This window comes from Colobus angolensis, unplaced genomic scaffold, assembly GCF_000951035.1.
Source record: "Colobus angolensis palliatus isolate OR3802 unplaced genomic scaffold, Cang.pa_1.0 Scaffold109, whole genome shotgun sequence".
Classification (NCBI taxonomy): Eukaryota; Metazoa; Chordata; class Mammalia; order Primates; family Cercopithecidae; genus Colobus; species Colobus angolensis.
In genome coordinates this window covers 5,803,451-5,820,064 of record NW_012111919.1, presented here as the reverse complement: position 1 = coordinate 5,820,064, position 16,614 = coordinate 5,803,451, and the positions used below count along the sequence as shown (strand labels likewise).

Here is a 16,614-nt window from a genome sequence, read left to right as displayed (position 1 = left end):
AGGGGCCTGGGGTCGGCAAGCCCAGCCCCAGGGGCAGAGGAAGCCTTCATCTGCAAAGTAGACACTTCTGGGCCGCAGCCTTCCTCGGCCCTGACATGGGGAGCAGTCTCCTTGGGATCCCCATGCCTGGTCCCGCCCCAGCCCCGGGGGGCCTCACCTGAGAGGTAGATGTTGTCCCCGGCACTCACTACACTGAAGAACTCGCGGTCGTAGAAGGGCAGCGAGGCTAAGGGGTACCACTTGTTGTTCTGCGGGTTCCAGCAGGTGACGGCCACCAGCGAGCGCTGGGTCATCCCCACCATCTGACGGCCCCCAACCAGGACGATGACCTCAGCCACACCTGCAGGGACATGGATGGGCGCCCTTGGGACACACCCGAAGACTGTTGGCATCTGTGCCTGGCACCTCACTGGGACCACTGAGCCTAAGACACTGCTTCTGGGGAGGTTCGGGGCGTGCCCCTTCAAACCTGCGGAGAGGCGTGGCCGGGTTCTGGGTGTCTGCATCTCCTGGCGGGCGTGGGGCAGCATATGGTAGCGTTTGGCCTCGTTCACCAGGTCCCGGCAGGCTTCTGATGACTTGATCAGCTCTTCATTGTCAACCACATTAAGCAGATAGCTGGGGTGGATGAAGGGGAGGCGGACCACGGCCAGAAGCTCGGCTGCATACTGCAGGGTAAAGGAGACATGGAATCTTCTTAGACTAGCAAGAGAGAGCCACCTCCTGGAAGGAAAGAAATGGTGCGTGGCTGCACAAGAACGCGTAATTCCAGGCTGTGTCGGGCTTGGGAGTGTAGATGCTCTGCTAGCCTAGACAGAAGTAAAGGGAGGTACTGTCAGCTGGAGGTTTGGAGGGGAGGGCAGGGAGCACAGGGGTGGGGAGGGGAGGCTGGCAGGCTGCAGCCAGCCCTGCAGGAGTGGGAGCACCTGTTCATCCCCCCAGCACTCCATTCTCGCACTCCACCCTGGGCCGTGGACCCCCGCTGCAGATCAGGCCACTGGGGGTAGGGGCAGGGTGGTTAAAATGAGGAAGACACAATTATTAAAGAGCCGTGAGTATGGCAAGGACTCAGGAACAGGTGGGAGGACCCAGGAAAGCTTCAAGGAGATGGCGACTGTTGAGCTTGCCAAGTTCCAGCCCTGGAAGCCTGTGTCTCCCCAGCACCGAAAACTCTTTTCAGTGGTGTCCCACGTCCCACAGCCTCAAACTGTCACCCTGCACCGAGGAGGCTTCACAGGCTCACTCGAATCTCCCCTCCTAACAAACTCTGCTCATCACTCTACTTTCGTTTCATCCTATGAGTAACTGGCGACCACCATAGGCCAGGCATGAAACTCATCACTGGGGGTACAAGGACCAATGTGACCCAGTCTCTGACCTCAAGGGGTAGACAGTTTAAAGGGGATCTGCTACAAAAAATTCACGGGGGGGCAAGAGGAGGGTCTAGTGAGGGTTTGTAGTGGATGCAGGAGTAAGAGGTTTTGCAGAGGGAATGGCGTCTGGATGGGGTATGCAAAATGGGCAGACTTCTGCCAGGCACAAGGTGGAGGGGAGGGCAGGCATTCGAAGCCTGTGTAGAGGTGTCAGAGAGTGAAAGAGAATGGTGCGTCTGGAGAATTGTATGGGGTTTATTCTTACAAGATGCAACAGGATTTTGTTGAGGAGGCGTTTAGGGAGACAGGGAGAAGTGAGAGGAGAGAGGCTGGGGAGGCCAGCTCATGCTCAACAAGGACCGCACAGTTTCCCCTGTGGGGTCGATGAGGCAACTGACGAGGGGTTTGAGCAGACGGCAGACAGATGAGATGTTCAGTGTGCTTTTAGAGAGACCGCTCAGGCTGGAGGGCGGAAAATGGATTTGGAGGGAGCAAGACAGAGGCAGGAAAACCACTTAGGAGGTGCTGCAGTAATCCTGGCGAGAGGAGGAAGGTCTCGATGGAGAGAGGGAAGTCGATTCACTTAAAGGGGAGGAAGGAGGCAGGAACGAGTGCTGTGTAGCCAAATGGCTGTGGGAGACGTGGGAAGAAGCTAGGCTTCAGTTTTGAGGACCAGATGTGGCTGAAATCGGGAGCATAGGAAGAAGTGTAGGCTTTGGGCTTGGTGAATTAGATGGATCTGCGGGACATTCTGCTGGAGAGGCCCAGAAGGCCACTGAGCAGAGGGGTCTGGAGCTCAGGAGAGGGTTCTGAGCCTGAGACACAGATCTGGGAGTCACAGGGAATTGTGGCCGTCACTGTCATTAGCTGCCCCATCTAACTTCCTACCTCTGAAAAAAAACCCTGCTTTCCCACCTGATCTGAGGACCCCTTTCTCCGGGGCTCAGTGGCTAGGTCTGGGGCAGGAGCCCTCTCTGTATCTTCTGTTTACCCAACACAGTCTCCCCAGGACCTCACATTCTCCCCCTTGCTGAGTACAGGGGTTTCCATTTGGTCCATCAGGGGCTGTCCATCCCCTCAAGAACTGGAGCAGGTGTGGGCTCCTCCAGCTGGGTCCGTGTTCCTAGGAGCCCCAGAGCCCCCTGGCTCAGGCACCCACTTCTCCCTGCAGAGTGCAGGTGCTGCGGCTCTTGGCCCACTTGGGTCTCCTTTGGGGTGGAATGCCAGCCCTTGAGGTTCTTTGGTGACTGGTTTCTCATCTCTCTGCCCTCCCTTCTCCTGTCTGCCACTCAGGGGGAGCAGGACAAGGAAAGTTCACTTCCTTCATCCTTGATGCCGACCCCATTGCCGCAGGGGGAGCCCAAACCCAGAGAGAAGGGGCGGGGGCAGGGCAGGCCCCACCTGTGTGCGTGTCGCGGGGTCCTTCTTGATCCACTTGATGACCGTCTCATACACCAGCTCCTCGGCCTTGGTGTTGAGGCTGTCGTTGGAGACGTAGGCGATGAAGTCGTCCTTGGAGATGCTGAGGATCTCCTCCTGGGCAGCCACTTCGGGGAAGATCTGCAGTGCGAAGGCCTTGGCCATGTGGTAGAGCTCGCTGCACTGCATGGCCTCGGCCATGGCCAGCACACCCAGGCAGTTGCTGGCTGTCAGCTGCTTCTCTGGGGGCAAGAGCACAGGAACACTGAGCCAAGGGCCCTGGAAGCAGTTGCCACCTGTTCCCATCGCTGTCACCCTGGATCCTTCTCTGAACCCACATCCTGGGGACCCTGCCTCCAGCATTCAGAGTCCCTGCAGGCCCCCTTCCTGGGTGTCTGGAGCCTTCGATCCTTCTCCTGGGTTCTCCCCTACCCCATCTCATGCTGATTCCCAGGGGTCTCCCTGTGTGCACAGGTCCTGGCAGAAGGACCGAGACTGGGAGGCATGGAGTGTGAGAGTCCTGCTCAGAGCCTGGGCCCGGGCTGGGGTCAGGAGTCACACTGTCGCTGAGGTTGAGGGTAGCACTGAGGCTTACAGCATCTTCCATGTTGTATGTCTTCGATGCCAGGCATGTCTGCGGTCCCAGACTCCTTCGTTAAGCTGTGTCAGCTCTAGTGCCCCTCATGCACCTCCCAGCTTCTTGCATAGGCTTCTGCCCCACCCAGTCTGGCCCGCTAGGCTCTGGGGTCCATCTGGCCAGCTCTCCTGGGCTTAGTGGCTAGGTCCGGGGTGGGAGCCATCTCCATACCCTGTTTACCCAATACTGTCCCTCCCAGGGCCTCACACTCTTCCCCCTTCATGCTAGTAGTTCTTCCAGCCTAGGTGTGTCTGGGTTCTTGGAGGCCTATCTGTGTGCGAGCCTCATCGCTGCCGTGGTTCCCGGCACTTTGAGACTGCCTGGTGCCCCTCTGTCCTCACGGATCTGCCCCATCACTAGGCTGGGCTCTGGCTTTCTCTCGGCACTCCACACCCCAGGCCACTGGTTCTTTGGGGGCTTTCGTCTTTGTCCCTCCCTCACCTTGCCGTCGCCCATGTGGGGCAGCATCAAGTGTAAAGGCAGCATGTTGTTTGGCTCACGGACCCCCCCGGGAGCTCCTGACACTCAGTCCCCATCCTGGGCAGCAGACATGGGTACTCAAGGGACAGTTCAGATGTCTAGGCCTAGGCAGACATCTGGGGCGGCCCAGACATGAATACGGTAAAGGGAAAGCAAGTTTGGGCTGCTTTGTTCCGGGTCTAGAGAACAGGGCAGTGAGGCCAGGGCCGTAGCCTCTCCCCACAAGCAGAGCATGTGCACAGCCCTCATGGTACCATTGGTTCCCAGAGCACGTGCACAGCCCTCATGGTACCGTTGTTTCCCACAAGGCCTGGCGGGGCACAGTGCGCCTCTCCCACCTAAAGAGAAATGACACGGAATCCCCTTCATTTCATGCCAGGGAAAGAGAGCCTTTGCATGTGGTTATCCAAATTACCATCTTAAAACAGCCCTGCCAAACCCAGCCACATGTGAGGGAGCTTCGGGTGTGCACACACAGCCCTCCCCGCTCAGTCCTTGCTGTTTATGGAGTTGTCTGCCCATCTGCACTCCTCCCCGCAAGCGACACACATGGCCTCCAGGCTCACCGAGAAAGGACACACAGACTTTGCAGAAGGTGTGGAACTGGAACTTGCTGGCTGCCTCCAGCAGTGTCTTGGCGTTGGCCGAGTCGATGACCAGGGAGCCTGTGTAGACAAACTCCAGCAGCAACTCCAGGACGTCTGCTTGCAGGTTTGACAGGACGAGCTCCAACTTCTCCCGGCCGCCCTGGCCGCTGTCTTGCACGGACCTAGGCACAGAGACCAGGGTGTCCTTACCTGCCGCCCCGCGGCCATCGTGCCGCTTCCTCACAGGGCTAGATCTCCCTGCACACCTTGGTCACGCCCTTGGTTTTAGGACTCAAAGGACACAGCAATGACACACCTGAACCTAATGCTCTGACACGGGATCTGAAAGAGAAGAGTCTGACCAGAGACGCCCAAAAGAACAGAAAACCCTGCTTATCACTACTCGGCATGTCCATGCAAAAAAAGATGCAAATCAAAAAGCATGAGCTATGGATGGGGACGAGGACCAGGACTGGCCTCAAAGGGAAACAATACGGTTCAGCCCACTGCAGGCCCTGGTGTCTCCACCAAAGCAGGCCGACGCATCCCAGCCCAGCCTTGCCTGCTTTGGGTGGCAGATCCTCCAATGTGACCCAGGCTTGGGAGGCTCCCAACTGGCTGTGATCCCAGCCAATCCAGAGATATCCTCTGATCACCCCAAGACCGAGGGCCCCAAGTTGCCCCAGAACCTTCTCCAACCCCACCTCTTTCCAAAAACATATTGTTTCCTTTTAGGCATGGAAAGGAAGCCCTTCATGACATTGCTTTGAAACTGAGGACAAGACGAGATAGACGGACAGAATGGTCAGAGCCGGGAGGAGGGGAGAGGAAACAACCAAGGACTTCCGCCACAGACAGCCAGCAGCCATGACCTGGGGCCTGGCCCGGGGCGGGGCCCTCCTGCCACATGGAACACGGGGTCAGAGGTCAGAGTGGCCTGCGTGTAGAGTGTGCATCGGGCTGGGGAACTGGGGGGAGCAGGGGAGGGACACAAATATATCAATCTGTTTATATCTGGTGTCTACAGGAATACAAAACCATTGCAAAGGCTCCTAAGGCCTGGCAGCCGCCCCTAAAGCTGGACCTGGAAGGAAACAGATAAGATGAAGCAAGAGTGACACCGATACATAAGTGACAGCAGCAGTGAAAACACCCGGCGCGTCGGGAGTCCGGGGGCGGCCTCATAGGCCGTCGGCTTGGCTGCCCTGTCCTGGCTCCTCCGAGCAGCCTTGCTTCCTGCCCGGAGCCCGGTCCTGCCTGGGGCTGGGCTCGGCCACGTGGCTGGGAAAGGACCTCTGTGGTCCACTCACTCGCTTCCGAGGAGGCCACAGGGCAAGACGCTTGTGATGGGTCCCTTGCGCGTACCTGTGGCTGGCAGTGGGGCTGTCGAGGTGTCCAGCAAGTGAGCAGGCTGGCTGCAGAGAGCCCAGCTGCTGGGTGTGTGGGTGGGCAGAAAGAGCATAGGGCAGGGAGCTGGGGGCACTGGGTGCCCGGGCTCTGCCACCGACAGGTGGGCAGCCTTGGCCTCCTGGGCCCTCAGCCTCCTCTTCTGCAAAACAAGAGGGTGGACCTAGATGAGGTCTGAATTCCTGTGGAGATTTTGTGGCAGAGGCTGGAAAATGCCCTTCCCATGAGATTCTTCTCCACATGGCAGTACCTGAAACTCCACCACTAGAGCGACATTCTCTCAGGTCAGGCACCACCCTCCCAGGGCCTCAGCACAGGCCTGGCCAGGAGGAGAGGGGAGATGCGATCCTGCCGCAGAGCCAGCGCCCAGGCTCCCTCCCAGGGCGGCCATGGTAGGCTGTCCCCACACAACGGCTCATCCCACCAGGACCCCAAGGGGCCTCTGCCTCCAAGCCCTGGGCCAGCCCAGAAGGCAGAGGGAGCAAGGTGTGGGCTCCACAGAGGCCGCTCCAAACCCCTGCAACACAGAGTGACTCCTAAAGTGACTTCACACACCTAGTCTTCTGCTGTTGGGATGGATTTCCATACCTCGGTGGCTTTGTTAAGTGTAAAAATAATCCACTACGTGATCACTTGAAACCACAGAAATCCTTAACACCCTCAGCCCCAGAGCCATCTGGTCAACCTCATACTCCTGTCTTTGCTGCCGGGGCCTTCACTCCTGCAAGCTGCTGCCTGGCCTCTCCTCTGCATGCCCCTCTGCCCTGTGGAGGTCACACTGGGCCACAGCCTGCTCCCGAGGCCCCCAGTCACTGCTGCCTTCACCTCTGGCCAGCTCACCTGTCTACCCAGGAGTCCTCAGGTGGAGGAGCTCAAAGCCAGTGAAGGGCTGAGCCCAGGGGACTTCAGGATGTGCGAGCACACACGCACAGATGCACTGTGGGGAGGGGTGCTGGGCAGATGGACAGTCCATGGCTGAGTGACAGGTGCGATGGGACCCACATGGCTGCTGAGGGGTGCTGCCTGTCTTGCCCACAGTCTGAGCCAGGGAGTGGATCCTGACCGCCAGGCGCAGGAGGAGGGGCACCAGGTGCCGTAGAGCATGGCAGGTGCTGTCTAGACTGAGGAGGACCCTCGGCTACAGGAGGCATGGCTGTGGCTCTGTTCCTCCTGGCCCCTTGTGAGGGCCACCTATGGGGTGGAGGGGGCGCTGGGCAGATGATCTGCAGGGAATGGCCATAGAGGCACAGGGGAATGTGATGGGGCTCTGTCAGAATCTGAGTTCAAGGAGGCGACGAGGCCCCAAAGGGTGAGGCCTGTGCCTCTTACCAACACACATGGTTCTCATCCACACAGGCCTTTGTGCGTGGCCTGGAGAGCTGTGAGTGGGTGGGGGTGCCTCTCTATCCCTGAACACCAGACTGTCTTGGGACTGGACCCCAGTGTGCCTTAGGCCTCTTCCCTCTGAGCAGGGTCACCCGTGATGGGTGACCCTGGTCCCTGAGGAGGGGGCACAGGTGGCTGTTCCATCCCCTGCCCTGAGCCATTTTTTGTCCTGTCCTACTGGGTTCCATGGAGTGAATGGCTTGGGGTGCTGCTGGCCCACCAGGTCACGACATGGCTTTGGAGAGACTGCAGCAGGGCAGACGGGCAGCACTAACCTTCTCTATGAAGCTGACAAAGTGGGGTGGGGTGCAGAGTGAGGGGCAGGCTGGTGCTGCCCAGCCACACGGGCCCCATGGGGTCTGTCAGAAGACCAGAGCTTCCTGGAGTCACCTCCTTCTCGGGGTGGGGGTGCCCAGGAGAGACCAGAGTTCGGGACGTAGGCTCTGCTCAGCAGAGGAATGGCTAGGTCCAACTACCGGGATGTTTGCAATCCCACCATAAGCCATGGACTCATCCAGGATTAGAAATGCCCTTCCTTTCAGACATCAGGTCGGAGGCGCTCATCCACCCTCACGCACCTCGGCAGTCAGATGTTTCATTTTGCAAGGTGGAACTGGGCACTGTCTGGAGCGATGGGCGGAATCCGTGGGCAGCGGCAGGTAAGGCACAGGCCTGGGGCAGGTGGCTGGTACCCAGCTCTGCTCAGAAGAGAGGACTCTGCCCGTGAATGAACACCTGGGCATGTCCTCAGCTGCAGGACACATGCATGGGCATGCACAAGTTTCCCTGGGTCTTGGGGATTTGTGTGGCTCAGGCCCACCCTTGGTAACTTGGTGACAGGTATGGGTCATGCCATTGTGCCAGCATCCAAAGTGAGACATGGGAGTCTCGTTATCTGGCTTCCAAGCCACACCTGTCTACCAAGCAAGGTGGCAGGCGCTGCCACCCACACATGCTCAGGGAAGAGGGTGAAGGGTGTGGGGCTCTGGGCAGGACTTTGCTGGGACCCTTCTGCATGGCCACGGGGGGCAGCCAAGCCCAAAGGGACTTGGCCGCACCCTGGGAGAGGACACTGAGACCCAGCGCTCCCACTCACGGTCTGACCGTCATCTTTACAAAACACACATCTGGTCGCAACATCCCCAGGCTCCTGTGACCCAGGTCCAGCCTCCCTCCAGCCGCGTCCCCTGCAAGCCACCGTCATGCCTGGCCCTGCAGCAACGTGGAGTCACCTGTAGGACCTGAGACCCCCTCCCGCCTTTCGACCTTGCTCTTCCCCACGTGTCTGCCCGGCCGATGCCTGTTCTTCATAACCCACATCAGATGCCACCTCTCCAAGGAGCCTCCCTGAATGCCCCTCCCCCACAGCCAGGCCCTTGGCCCACGAGTCTCTGAAGCGTCATCTCCGCTCGTCTCCTTGCCTGTCTGCAGCGTGTCCCCACCAGACTGTGGGCTCCGCTGGTGTCTGGTGTGAGTCCCGGCCCCAGGAGGGGCTCCTGCGTGTTTGCTGAGTGACTAGCGAGTGAATGACTTGGATTCCCACATTCTGTCCTGTGGCTCCAGGGCAGGGTGTCTGCACTGGGGTTGGGTCTGGCAGGCACTGTCCTTGCCAGGCTCGGGTGCTGGGTCATTGTCCTCCCTGGGGCTGGAGTGGTAGACACATCACCGGTCCCAGGCTGGGGGTGGGAGTCTAGCCTGAGCCTCCAAGACAGGAGGCTCAGGGATGCTGGGACAGCAGGGAGGGGTCACCTGCCCTTGGCAGGGCTCACCCAGGGAGGGCCAATGTTGATCCCCACAGAAGTCTGCACCAGGACAGAGGTCCCAGAAATGGTCCCTACTCCCTCCCCTTACAAGAGTGCAGCTGCCTGAGGAGGGAGCCACTGCTTGGGGTCAAAGGGCAGGGCCACAGCTCCGCACTGGGCCAGTCCGGCCACTGCACAGTAAGTCTCCAGGGTCACGGATGTGAAGGAGACTGAAAAGACATGGTGACATCAGCTTCTCTTTTGACCACCAAGAATGTGAAATTCTCTATGATTTTACACGGCGGGAAAGGAAACCATCTTCCTGTAAAGACTTGGCTTTCTTCCTGAGAAGGCACTTGTTTGCACTCATCAGCATCAATGTTCATGTGTGCTCTGTGGCTGCAAACTAACACGGCGACCTTCAGTCACAGGGCACCCTGGGGCTTGGCTTTGGCTACTCCTCCTTTTTCCTGTGTGACCCTCCTGTATGCTGAAGGCCCCCCAGCCCCGACTCTACAAACCTCAGACCTCTCTGGGTTCAGATCCATGCACCTGGCTGCCTACAGGCGGCCCAACCTGGGGACCTGGGCGTCCATCAGGCTGTTCAGCTTGACACGCCAGATGCTCAACTGCTCATCTCCCCAGCTTTCCCAACGCTGGCCTGTGGACCTGCTCTCCTCCCTGTGACCTCTGGTGCCCATGACACCTCAGCTTCTTGGGTCCTGGTGCTTGCATGTGGGAAGCCTCTCCGTCCTGGTCCTGCCCATCCTCTGCCCATCACTCTGAGGTGTCAGAGCTGCAAGGAGACCTGGGCATCATGTGAACCAATTCTGATTGATAGATGAGAAAGCCCAGGGTGCAGGAGAGGAAGTGACCAGTCTGAGGTCACAGGACAAGTGGCAGAGTCAGGTGTAGGACCCAGGTCTCCTACCTGCAAAGGCGGGGATGCCCTCTCTCCTCCAGCCCCATCCTTTCTGATCAGGGCCACCGAGACACATCCTACTGTTCTCCCGCCTTCAGGTGGGTGTCCCTTCCTCACTGCTCTTGACATTACCCACCTCAGACCATGCCCAGGTCCTAGCATGGGGTCAAGGCTTGCCTGCCCCAGCGCAGCCCCCTCTGGGAGGGCCATCTGCCCCACCCTGCCCTTCCCCACATGAGCCCCACCCCCGGCCTGGAATGTTCTTCCTCCCTCTTATCAGCCCAAGAAGCCTTCACTACTTTGGGTTCCCACCTAGCACATGTTCTTCTCTGTTGCGTGCAAGTCTGGCTTTCAATGTGTGGTCTCTGAAAGCCATCGGAGGGCCCCATGCTGCTCTCGCCCACCACGTTCTAGCTGGGGACTAGGCTGCCGCTCAGCACTGACCTGCCCCCTTTCTGTCCTCTCCAGCTGGTTTGGAGCCAGGCCCAAGACCCTAGGACGCTCATCCGTGATCCGGCAGCCAGATGCGGGCCCCTGCTTCCAGGATTTGTCAAGAGGGGAAGCACAAAGTCCTCCCCGGCCTGGTGAGGGCACTAGACATGTCCCTTCACCCCAGACCACATGCCCCTAACCCCTGTGCTTGGACAGAGAGAGCCCAAGCACCGGGGGCAGGAGACCCGAGGTGTCCATGAGATGGGAAGTCCCAAAGAGCCTGCCCCTTCCTGCGAGGCTGAGGGCCGGCACGTGGCCAGGCGGAGCCCGCCCACAGGGCAGCTGGGCTCTATGTGAAAGGACGGATCGGAGAGGAGATGCCAGCCAGGGATCCATCCTGAAACAAAACACAGTCACTCCGGGGTTAGTTGGCAAGTCCAAACACGGCATTGGGAAGCAGAGGTCCTGTCCTCCCTCTGAGCACAGTCCTGGCTCAGCGTCTGCCCCGGAGAGGCTGCAAGGCAAGAGGAGCAGCGGCGTTAATCTGCTGAGGGCTGAGAGAAATGTGAGCGTTACCCTGGGCTGGCCCCTTGGCTGCTCTCCCTTACTACGGAGCTGGAAGGTGGCCCCTGACTTCTTTGCAAAGGTATGAAGCAGACAAATTAAAAAAATCAACATAATGGAGAAAAAAAAAAAAGAAGATGCTCATGCACCAATAAGACTCATTCAGGTAGAAATAGCCAGGGCAGAGGGCAGGAGGGAGGGAGCAAGGGTTCAGAGAGACCGTGTTTAGGACACACCTGGTCTATGCTCCACAGCGCCGGTTTGGGCTCAGTGCACAAGGATCAGACATGCAGTGTGGCCCAGGCTTTGCTACAAGTCTCTTCTCCCCGACTTGGGCTGGGGAAAAGCGGCCCCGGGGGCACCCTGTGCTCCTCAGCAGGGATGGCCTGATCGATGTGCTTTCCTGGCATTAGTCATCACTGACAGCAGGGACGACGGCACTGGGGATCCTGCTCTGGGCCAGTGGGGGCAGTGTGCAGTGATCCCTTAAAATGGAGCCTACAGTCCCCCTAATCTCAGGGAGGGCTTGTGAGCCACTGAGAACCTGGGATCTCAGGGGTGGGGCGGGGTGTTGTCTACTGCTGGCAGAGGCCCCTGGTGACCAGCAAAACTGTGGCTGGGGGCAGATGCTGGGGCAGTGGCTGCTCTGAGGCTGTGTGTGAGAGGGTACTGGGAGGAGGAGGAGGAGAGATGGCTACTGGCTCTGTGACAGGGAGTCACGCTTCAGGAACCTGCAAGAGAGGGGAAGAGAAAAGCGACACAAAAGCGTCCTACAAAGGAACAGACCCGACCACAGCTGGAAGGAAGGCAAACCTTTGAATCAGGTCCTTGAAATACAAGCTGCAGGAAGCTAGAACATTTTGGTGGACTTCAAACTCTCTGCCTTCAACAACAATTTTCAGGTCTGTAAACGCTTTCGCTCTGCGTTGCTGGTTCAATTCCTTCAACATTTCTGCAGAACAGAGAAGACAGACAGGGCCAGGTTCCCATTAAGAGTTTTTTTTTTTAAATTAAAAAAGTATTTTTTTTTTCTTTCAAGAAGTAGAGAAATAGGAAATACTTGATATTGTTTCTTGGCAAGACTGGCTCAACACTGACAGTCAAAAGAAGTCACAAACATAATGCATAAACAAGCAGCCACTGGGAGGGGCTAATAACCAAAGGCATCACAACTTCAAAAAGCAAAAAAACCAAATATGATACAAAAAATCAAACCCAGAAATTGAAAGATTGGGGGAGAGATTCCCATACTGACGATTGGAAACATAGAGAATACATTATCACAGACAACTAAAAACTGTTAAATAACCACGGAGCAAGTTCTCCAAATGCCAATGGGTGCCGATGTATTGGAGACCAAGTCAAGCATGGCATTGTGATGTAAGATGGGCTGGATATGGTTCAAAGGAATCACAACCACAAAACCTGCAAAAACAGCGTCCCTTATGTTAGACACTCACAGCCATGGCATGGGAGTGGACCCCGAGAAAGGAGGGGGCCATGAGAGGCCTGGCAAACACCTCCTTCTGTTTCACATTTGTGGGGACTTTTCGGGAAAGCAAGCGAGCAAGGGACAGGGACCCTCTGCGCCTCCTCCCATGTCCCAGGTGAGTCTCTCAGGACGTCCACCCTCTCCTGGGGCTTTGACATTGGGCAGAGCCTGCTTTACAGCCCAGCAGGTCCCAGGAAGTGGCCTCGGAGGCTCCCACTCTGCTGCGCACCTACCTGTGCCCGGTGTCTCGGACCTGGGGCTGGCACAGACAGTGCCCGGGCCCACGGGCTCCAGACCTGGGGATGTCAGAAGCTTCTCCCAGACCCACCCCAAGGCTTAGAAAGGAGAAGGAGGGAAGAGCCTGCCAGCCACCCTGTTGGGGTTGCACACTCTCTTTCACTGGCAAAAGTTCGGGCCTTCAGGTGACCACTGCTTCCCACAGCCTTGCCTCATCTGCCTGCCCCCAGGACTGCCCTTAATGTTGCTGGTAGCTGTGCATCAGAGGCCCTGATCCTTGGGCCAGGCGATTTCCCTTAGCAGATGTATGGGAGAGGGTGGCCTGCAGAGCTGAGCCCTGCTCTTCAGCACCCCCTGCCATCGCCCATGCTCCAGCCTCATTGGTTATCGCTGTCCACATGGGCCAGGGCTGGCTGCCCGCCAGGACTTCTTCCTGGCCCCAGCCCTGCTTCTGACACTTGGCCAAGCCCCTTTGCCTCTCTCAGCCTCTACTTCTGTATCTGTAAAATGGGGATTGAGGATCCTGCTTCTGCTCCCTGACGGCCAGGCAGGCCCTTTTGGTGAGGACACACTGGGCTCTGCTGAAGACCAAGGAAGATAGTGGGAGGGGCTCCTGGAGAATATGCCACATGCACATTCAGGCAGTGGGGTCGGGGGCCCTGCCTTCTGGGAGCCATGGGCAAGGCCGAATCACTGACCCCGCCAATCCCAAGTCACGCTGAGTCTAGAGTCGTAGCAGAGCATCTCCAGGGGTGCGGAAGGGGGCTCTGGCTGGGACTTCAGGAAGGATCTACATGGGGTGAGCTCAGACCCGGAGCAAGGAGGGTGGGAGCTAAGACAGAGACCAACAGGCTCAGATCACCAGCGGGAGGGTGCGGGAGGGCGCAGAAGCACGAGGGGGCTGGTGCAGGTGGACAAAAGGGCCCCAACAGGGAACACAATGAGGCGGTGGGCGCGGCCAGATCGCAACAGTCTTGCCTGGGAGCTCCAGCTTCATCCAGGGCACCAGGGAGCCACAGGGGATTCTGGATAGGAAGTGGTGAGGTTAGACTTGGGTTTCAGACAAATCCACACAGAGGCAGGATGGGGAGTGGCTTAGGAAGCCAATGGGAGGCAAGGAAGTGCCGTGAGGAGAGTTGAGCCTCGAAGCCAGACCTGAGGGTGAACCTGCACTGGGCCCCCTATTAGCTGTGTGACCTTGGGAAAGGGGACCTACATTCCCAGAGCCTCGGGGTCCACACTTGTTGAAGGTTCCGTAAGACAGCATGTGGCGGGCACACAGGGAGCTCAGCGTGGGGGAGAGTGCAGTGCTGGTGATGGTGACGGTCTTTCCAAGGGAGAGGTGAGAAGGCCGGAATTACACAGCAGCAGCACGACAGAGAAACAGGAGTGTGTGGACCCCGTGGGGCTCAGTGCAGGAAGGAAGCTGGGAGGCGGAGGCGTGGAGACCATCGACGGAATTTTGGAGGGGATGGTGGTGGGACATCAGGAAGGGAGGCAACTAGAAGATCAGTTGTGGGGTGGGGCCTGTGGGACACCCCGGGTTTGGGGTAGGAGGCAGTGGATAGAGGCCTGGGCTGGAGAGAGCCTGGCGGTGCCTGCAGACAGCCCGGGCACAGGGGAGACAGCACAGGGCCAGTTGTAGGGCCAGGCTGGATAAGGCTCAGCTGCCACACTCACACCCATCTCCAGAAAGTCATCAGCTGAATTAATGCCCAAACCATGAGCCAGGTAGATGACATCACCTTTTTGAGTGGAGCAAGGTAGATGATGTCACCTTTTTGAGTGAAGTGGTAGGGGAGGGGAGAGAATTCTGGGCTGGGATTCTGAAGACCTGGATCCTGGTTCTTGTTCCAGCATTGCCACTAATTGGTGTGTGACCCCGGGCCAGCCACCCCAGCTTTCTGAGCCTCCGTTTCCTCTAGCACAGAAGGGCCGCGATAACTGCTTGGTAGCCCCCTGGGTGTCACACTGCAGAGAGTGACAGATGTGGCCCCACATGCCTGCTGAGTTAATCAGTGCTTAGGGGCCTGGAAAACGCAGCAGCACACACATGCCTACTCCTTCTGGGCCCGAGGCATCCCGAGGGTTTCTGAAGACCTTCCCTTCAAATCGCGGTCCCGGCAGTGATTCTATCAGCAGCCCCAGCCACGGCCGTGACACCTGCTGCTCCAGGAATTCTGCAGCCAGACCTGGAAGGCGCTTGGAGGTTCAGGTGTCCCCCTCCTAATGTAGGTGCTTTCTGTTCTCTCTGAATCTCACTTGGTGGAAATCTGGATTTAATAGTTGGGGAAGATAATTCACTTTCAGAAGAATTTGTCAATTTATGAAAGTGCTCACCAGGGGACTCCTTTTCCCAGCAGGCCCCAAGTGCATTCCAGGTATCGATCGGCTGGTGTGTGCGGGCTGCTGCCCACTGCCTGCCCAGCTGGCAAAGCAGGCTCTCAGGCTGTGCCTGTTGGGGGGCGGCAGACCCAGAATCCACAAGGGGGCACCAGGACCCGCTGGGCACAGGCTGCCCTCCTCCCTGCTCCATGTTTTGGCAAAGGACACTCCCTGATCTCTGAGGAGCTTCCAAGTGAGGTGTGTGGGGGTGCTGTGAGGAGGCCTTCCAACAACAAGGCCCGTTCCCAGGTGTGGGGAGGTCTGCAGGCCTCAGGGCTGGGTCTTCAGAGTGGCCTTCCAGAAGCACCTGGCACCCTGCACTATTCTGTTGCTCCAGGTTTCTGCGGGAGAAGACGGACCAGAGACCCTATGGCCTTCCCTGGATGGAGGCTCGTCGGGGTCTGGCGAGCGGAGGGCTGGTAGCTGAGCCTACCAGGTGGGGTGAAGACTTGGCCTCAGCATCCGTCCCTGTTGGCCAGCCCCAGGGGTTGTTTTTGGGTCTCCTCGGCTTTGAGCGGGCCGCCCGCCTGCGTTTGTGGGACTGCACACCCTGGCACTGCTCACTGAAGTGGCTGCCCCCAGGCTCAGATTTTTGTCCCAGGCCTCTTTGCCCGTTTTCCCACTTCCTCCCGCACACCCAGGATGCTCGATTCAGCATGGAGCTTCTCTTCCCACAGAAGATGGTCCACCGCCCTCATTCTGCAGGCCTTCCCCAGACTCCTCCCACCGCTCGTCACACCAAGTCCCATCTTTTTACCTCCTAGAATTCTCAGGATCCAGCCGCTCCTGCCCCGGGCCCTTCAGCACCCTGAGTGAGCTGCCCTCATCTTTCACCTGAGTCACTTCAACAGCCTCTGAGGACATCTCCCTGTTTCCAGCCTGTCCCCCTCCAGGCCACCTCCACACTGCAGCTCCTCACAGCCTCCGGCCGCACAAATCCTTCGGGGCTGAGCAGGGGCAGGACGGCCCTTTGGGGGGGTCTCCCCATTCCCTCAGCTCCTCCTCCACTCCCAGGGGGCCCTTTGCTCCCCAGCGAAGCTTCCATGCACCCCACACACGTCCCCACTCCAAGTCTCCATCCCCTCTGCCTGGATCTTCCATCCCCTTCCTCCATCCGGCCAAGCAGTATTTATCTTTCACCACCAGGGCAAGTGTTATTTTGTCCTGGGCCTCTTTGCCTCCTTCCCCTCTTCCTCCCATACCCCTGCCCTCCACCCTCTCTCGCAGGCTGGCAGAGCAACCTGTGCTCACTTCTTTATAGATACTAGGAGTTGTAATTATTTATTTACATGTCTGCCTCCTGCATTAGACTGTGTTTTATTTATATTTTTATCTTCAACACTCAGCACAGGCATATATATAGCCGGTGTGATGGATGGCAAAAATTCTTTGTAGCTTCCCCCGTCAAGAGGTGGAGATGATTTCCCCACCCTTTGAATCTTGGCTGGCTTTGTGATTTGCTTTGGACCACAGAATGTGGTGGAAGTTGACCCTGTGTAAGTGTGAGCCATGGCCTCAAGAAGCTTTGCACTCTTTCACTCACTCTCCACG

General features: G+C 58.1%; 1 protein-coding gene across 1 annotated transcript in view; it reads right to left on the bottom strand.

Annotated features, from left to right (window-relative positions):
- Positions 1 to 16,614, bottom strand: part of KLHL29 (kelch-like family member 29) — a 148,508-nt gene that overhangs the window by 12,647 nt on the left and 119,247 nt on the right. The window contains exons 4-8 of the mRNA XM_011950718.1: positions 11,763 to 11,901; positions 4,476 to 4,678; positions 2,775 to 3,034; positions 470 to 668; positions 158 to 340 (exon numbers count right to left, since the gene is read on the bottom strand). Of these exons, the coding sequence (XP_011806108.1) occupies positions 158 to 340; positions 470 to 668; positions 2,775 to 3,034; positions 4,476 to 4,678; positions 11,763 to 11,901 (984 nt within the window). The remainder of the gene's footprint in view (positions 1 to 157; positions 341 to 469; positions 669 to 2,774; positions 3,035 to 4,475; positions 4,679 to 11,762; positions 11,902 to 16,614) is intronic.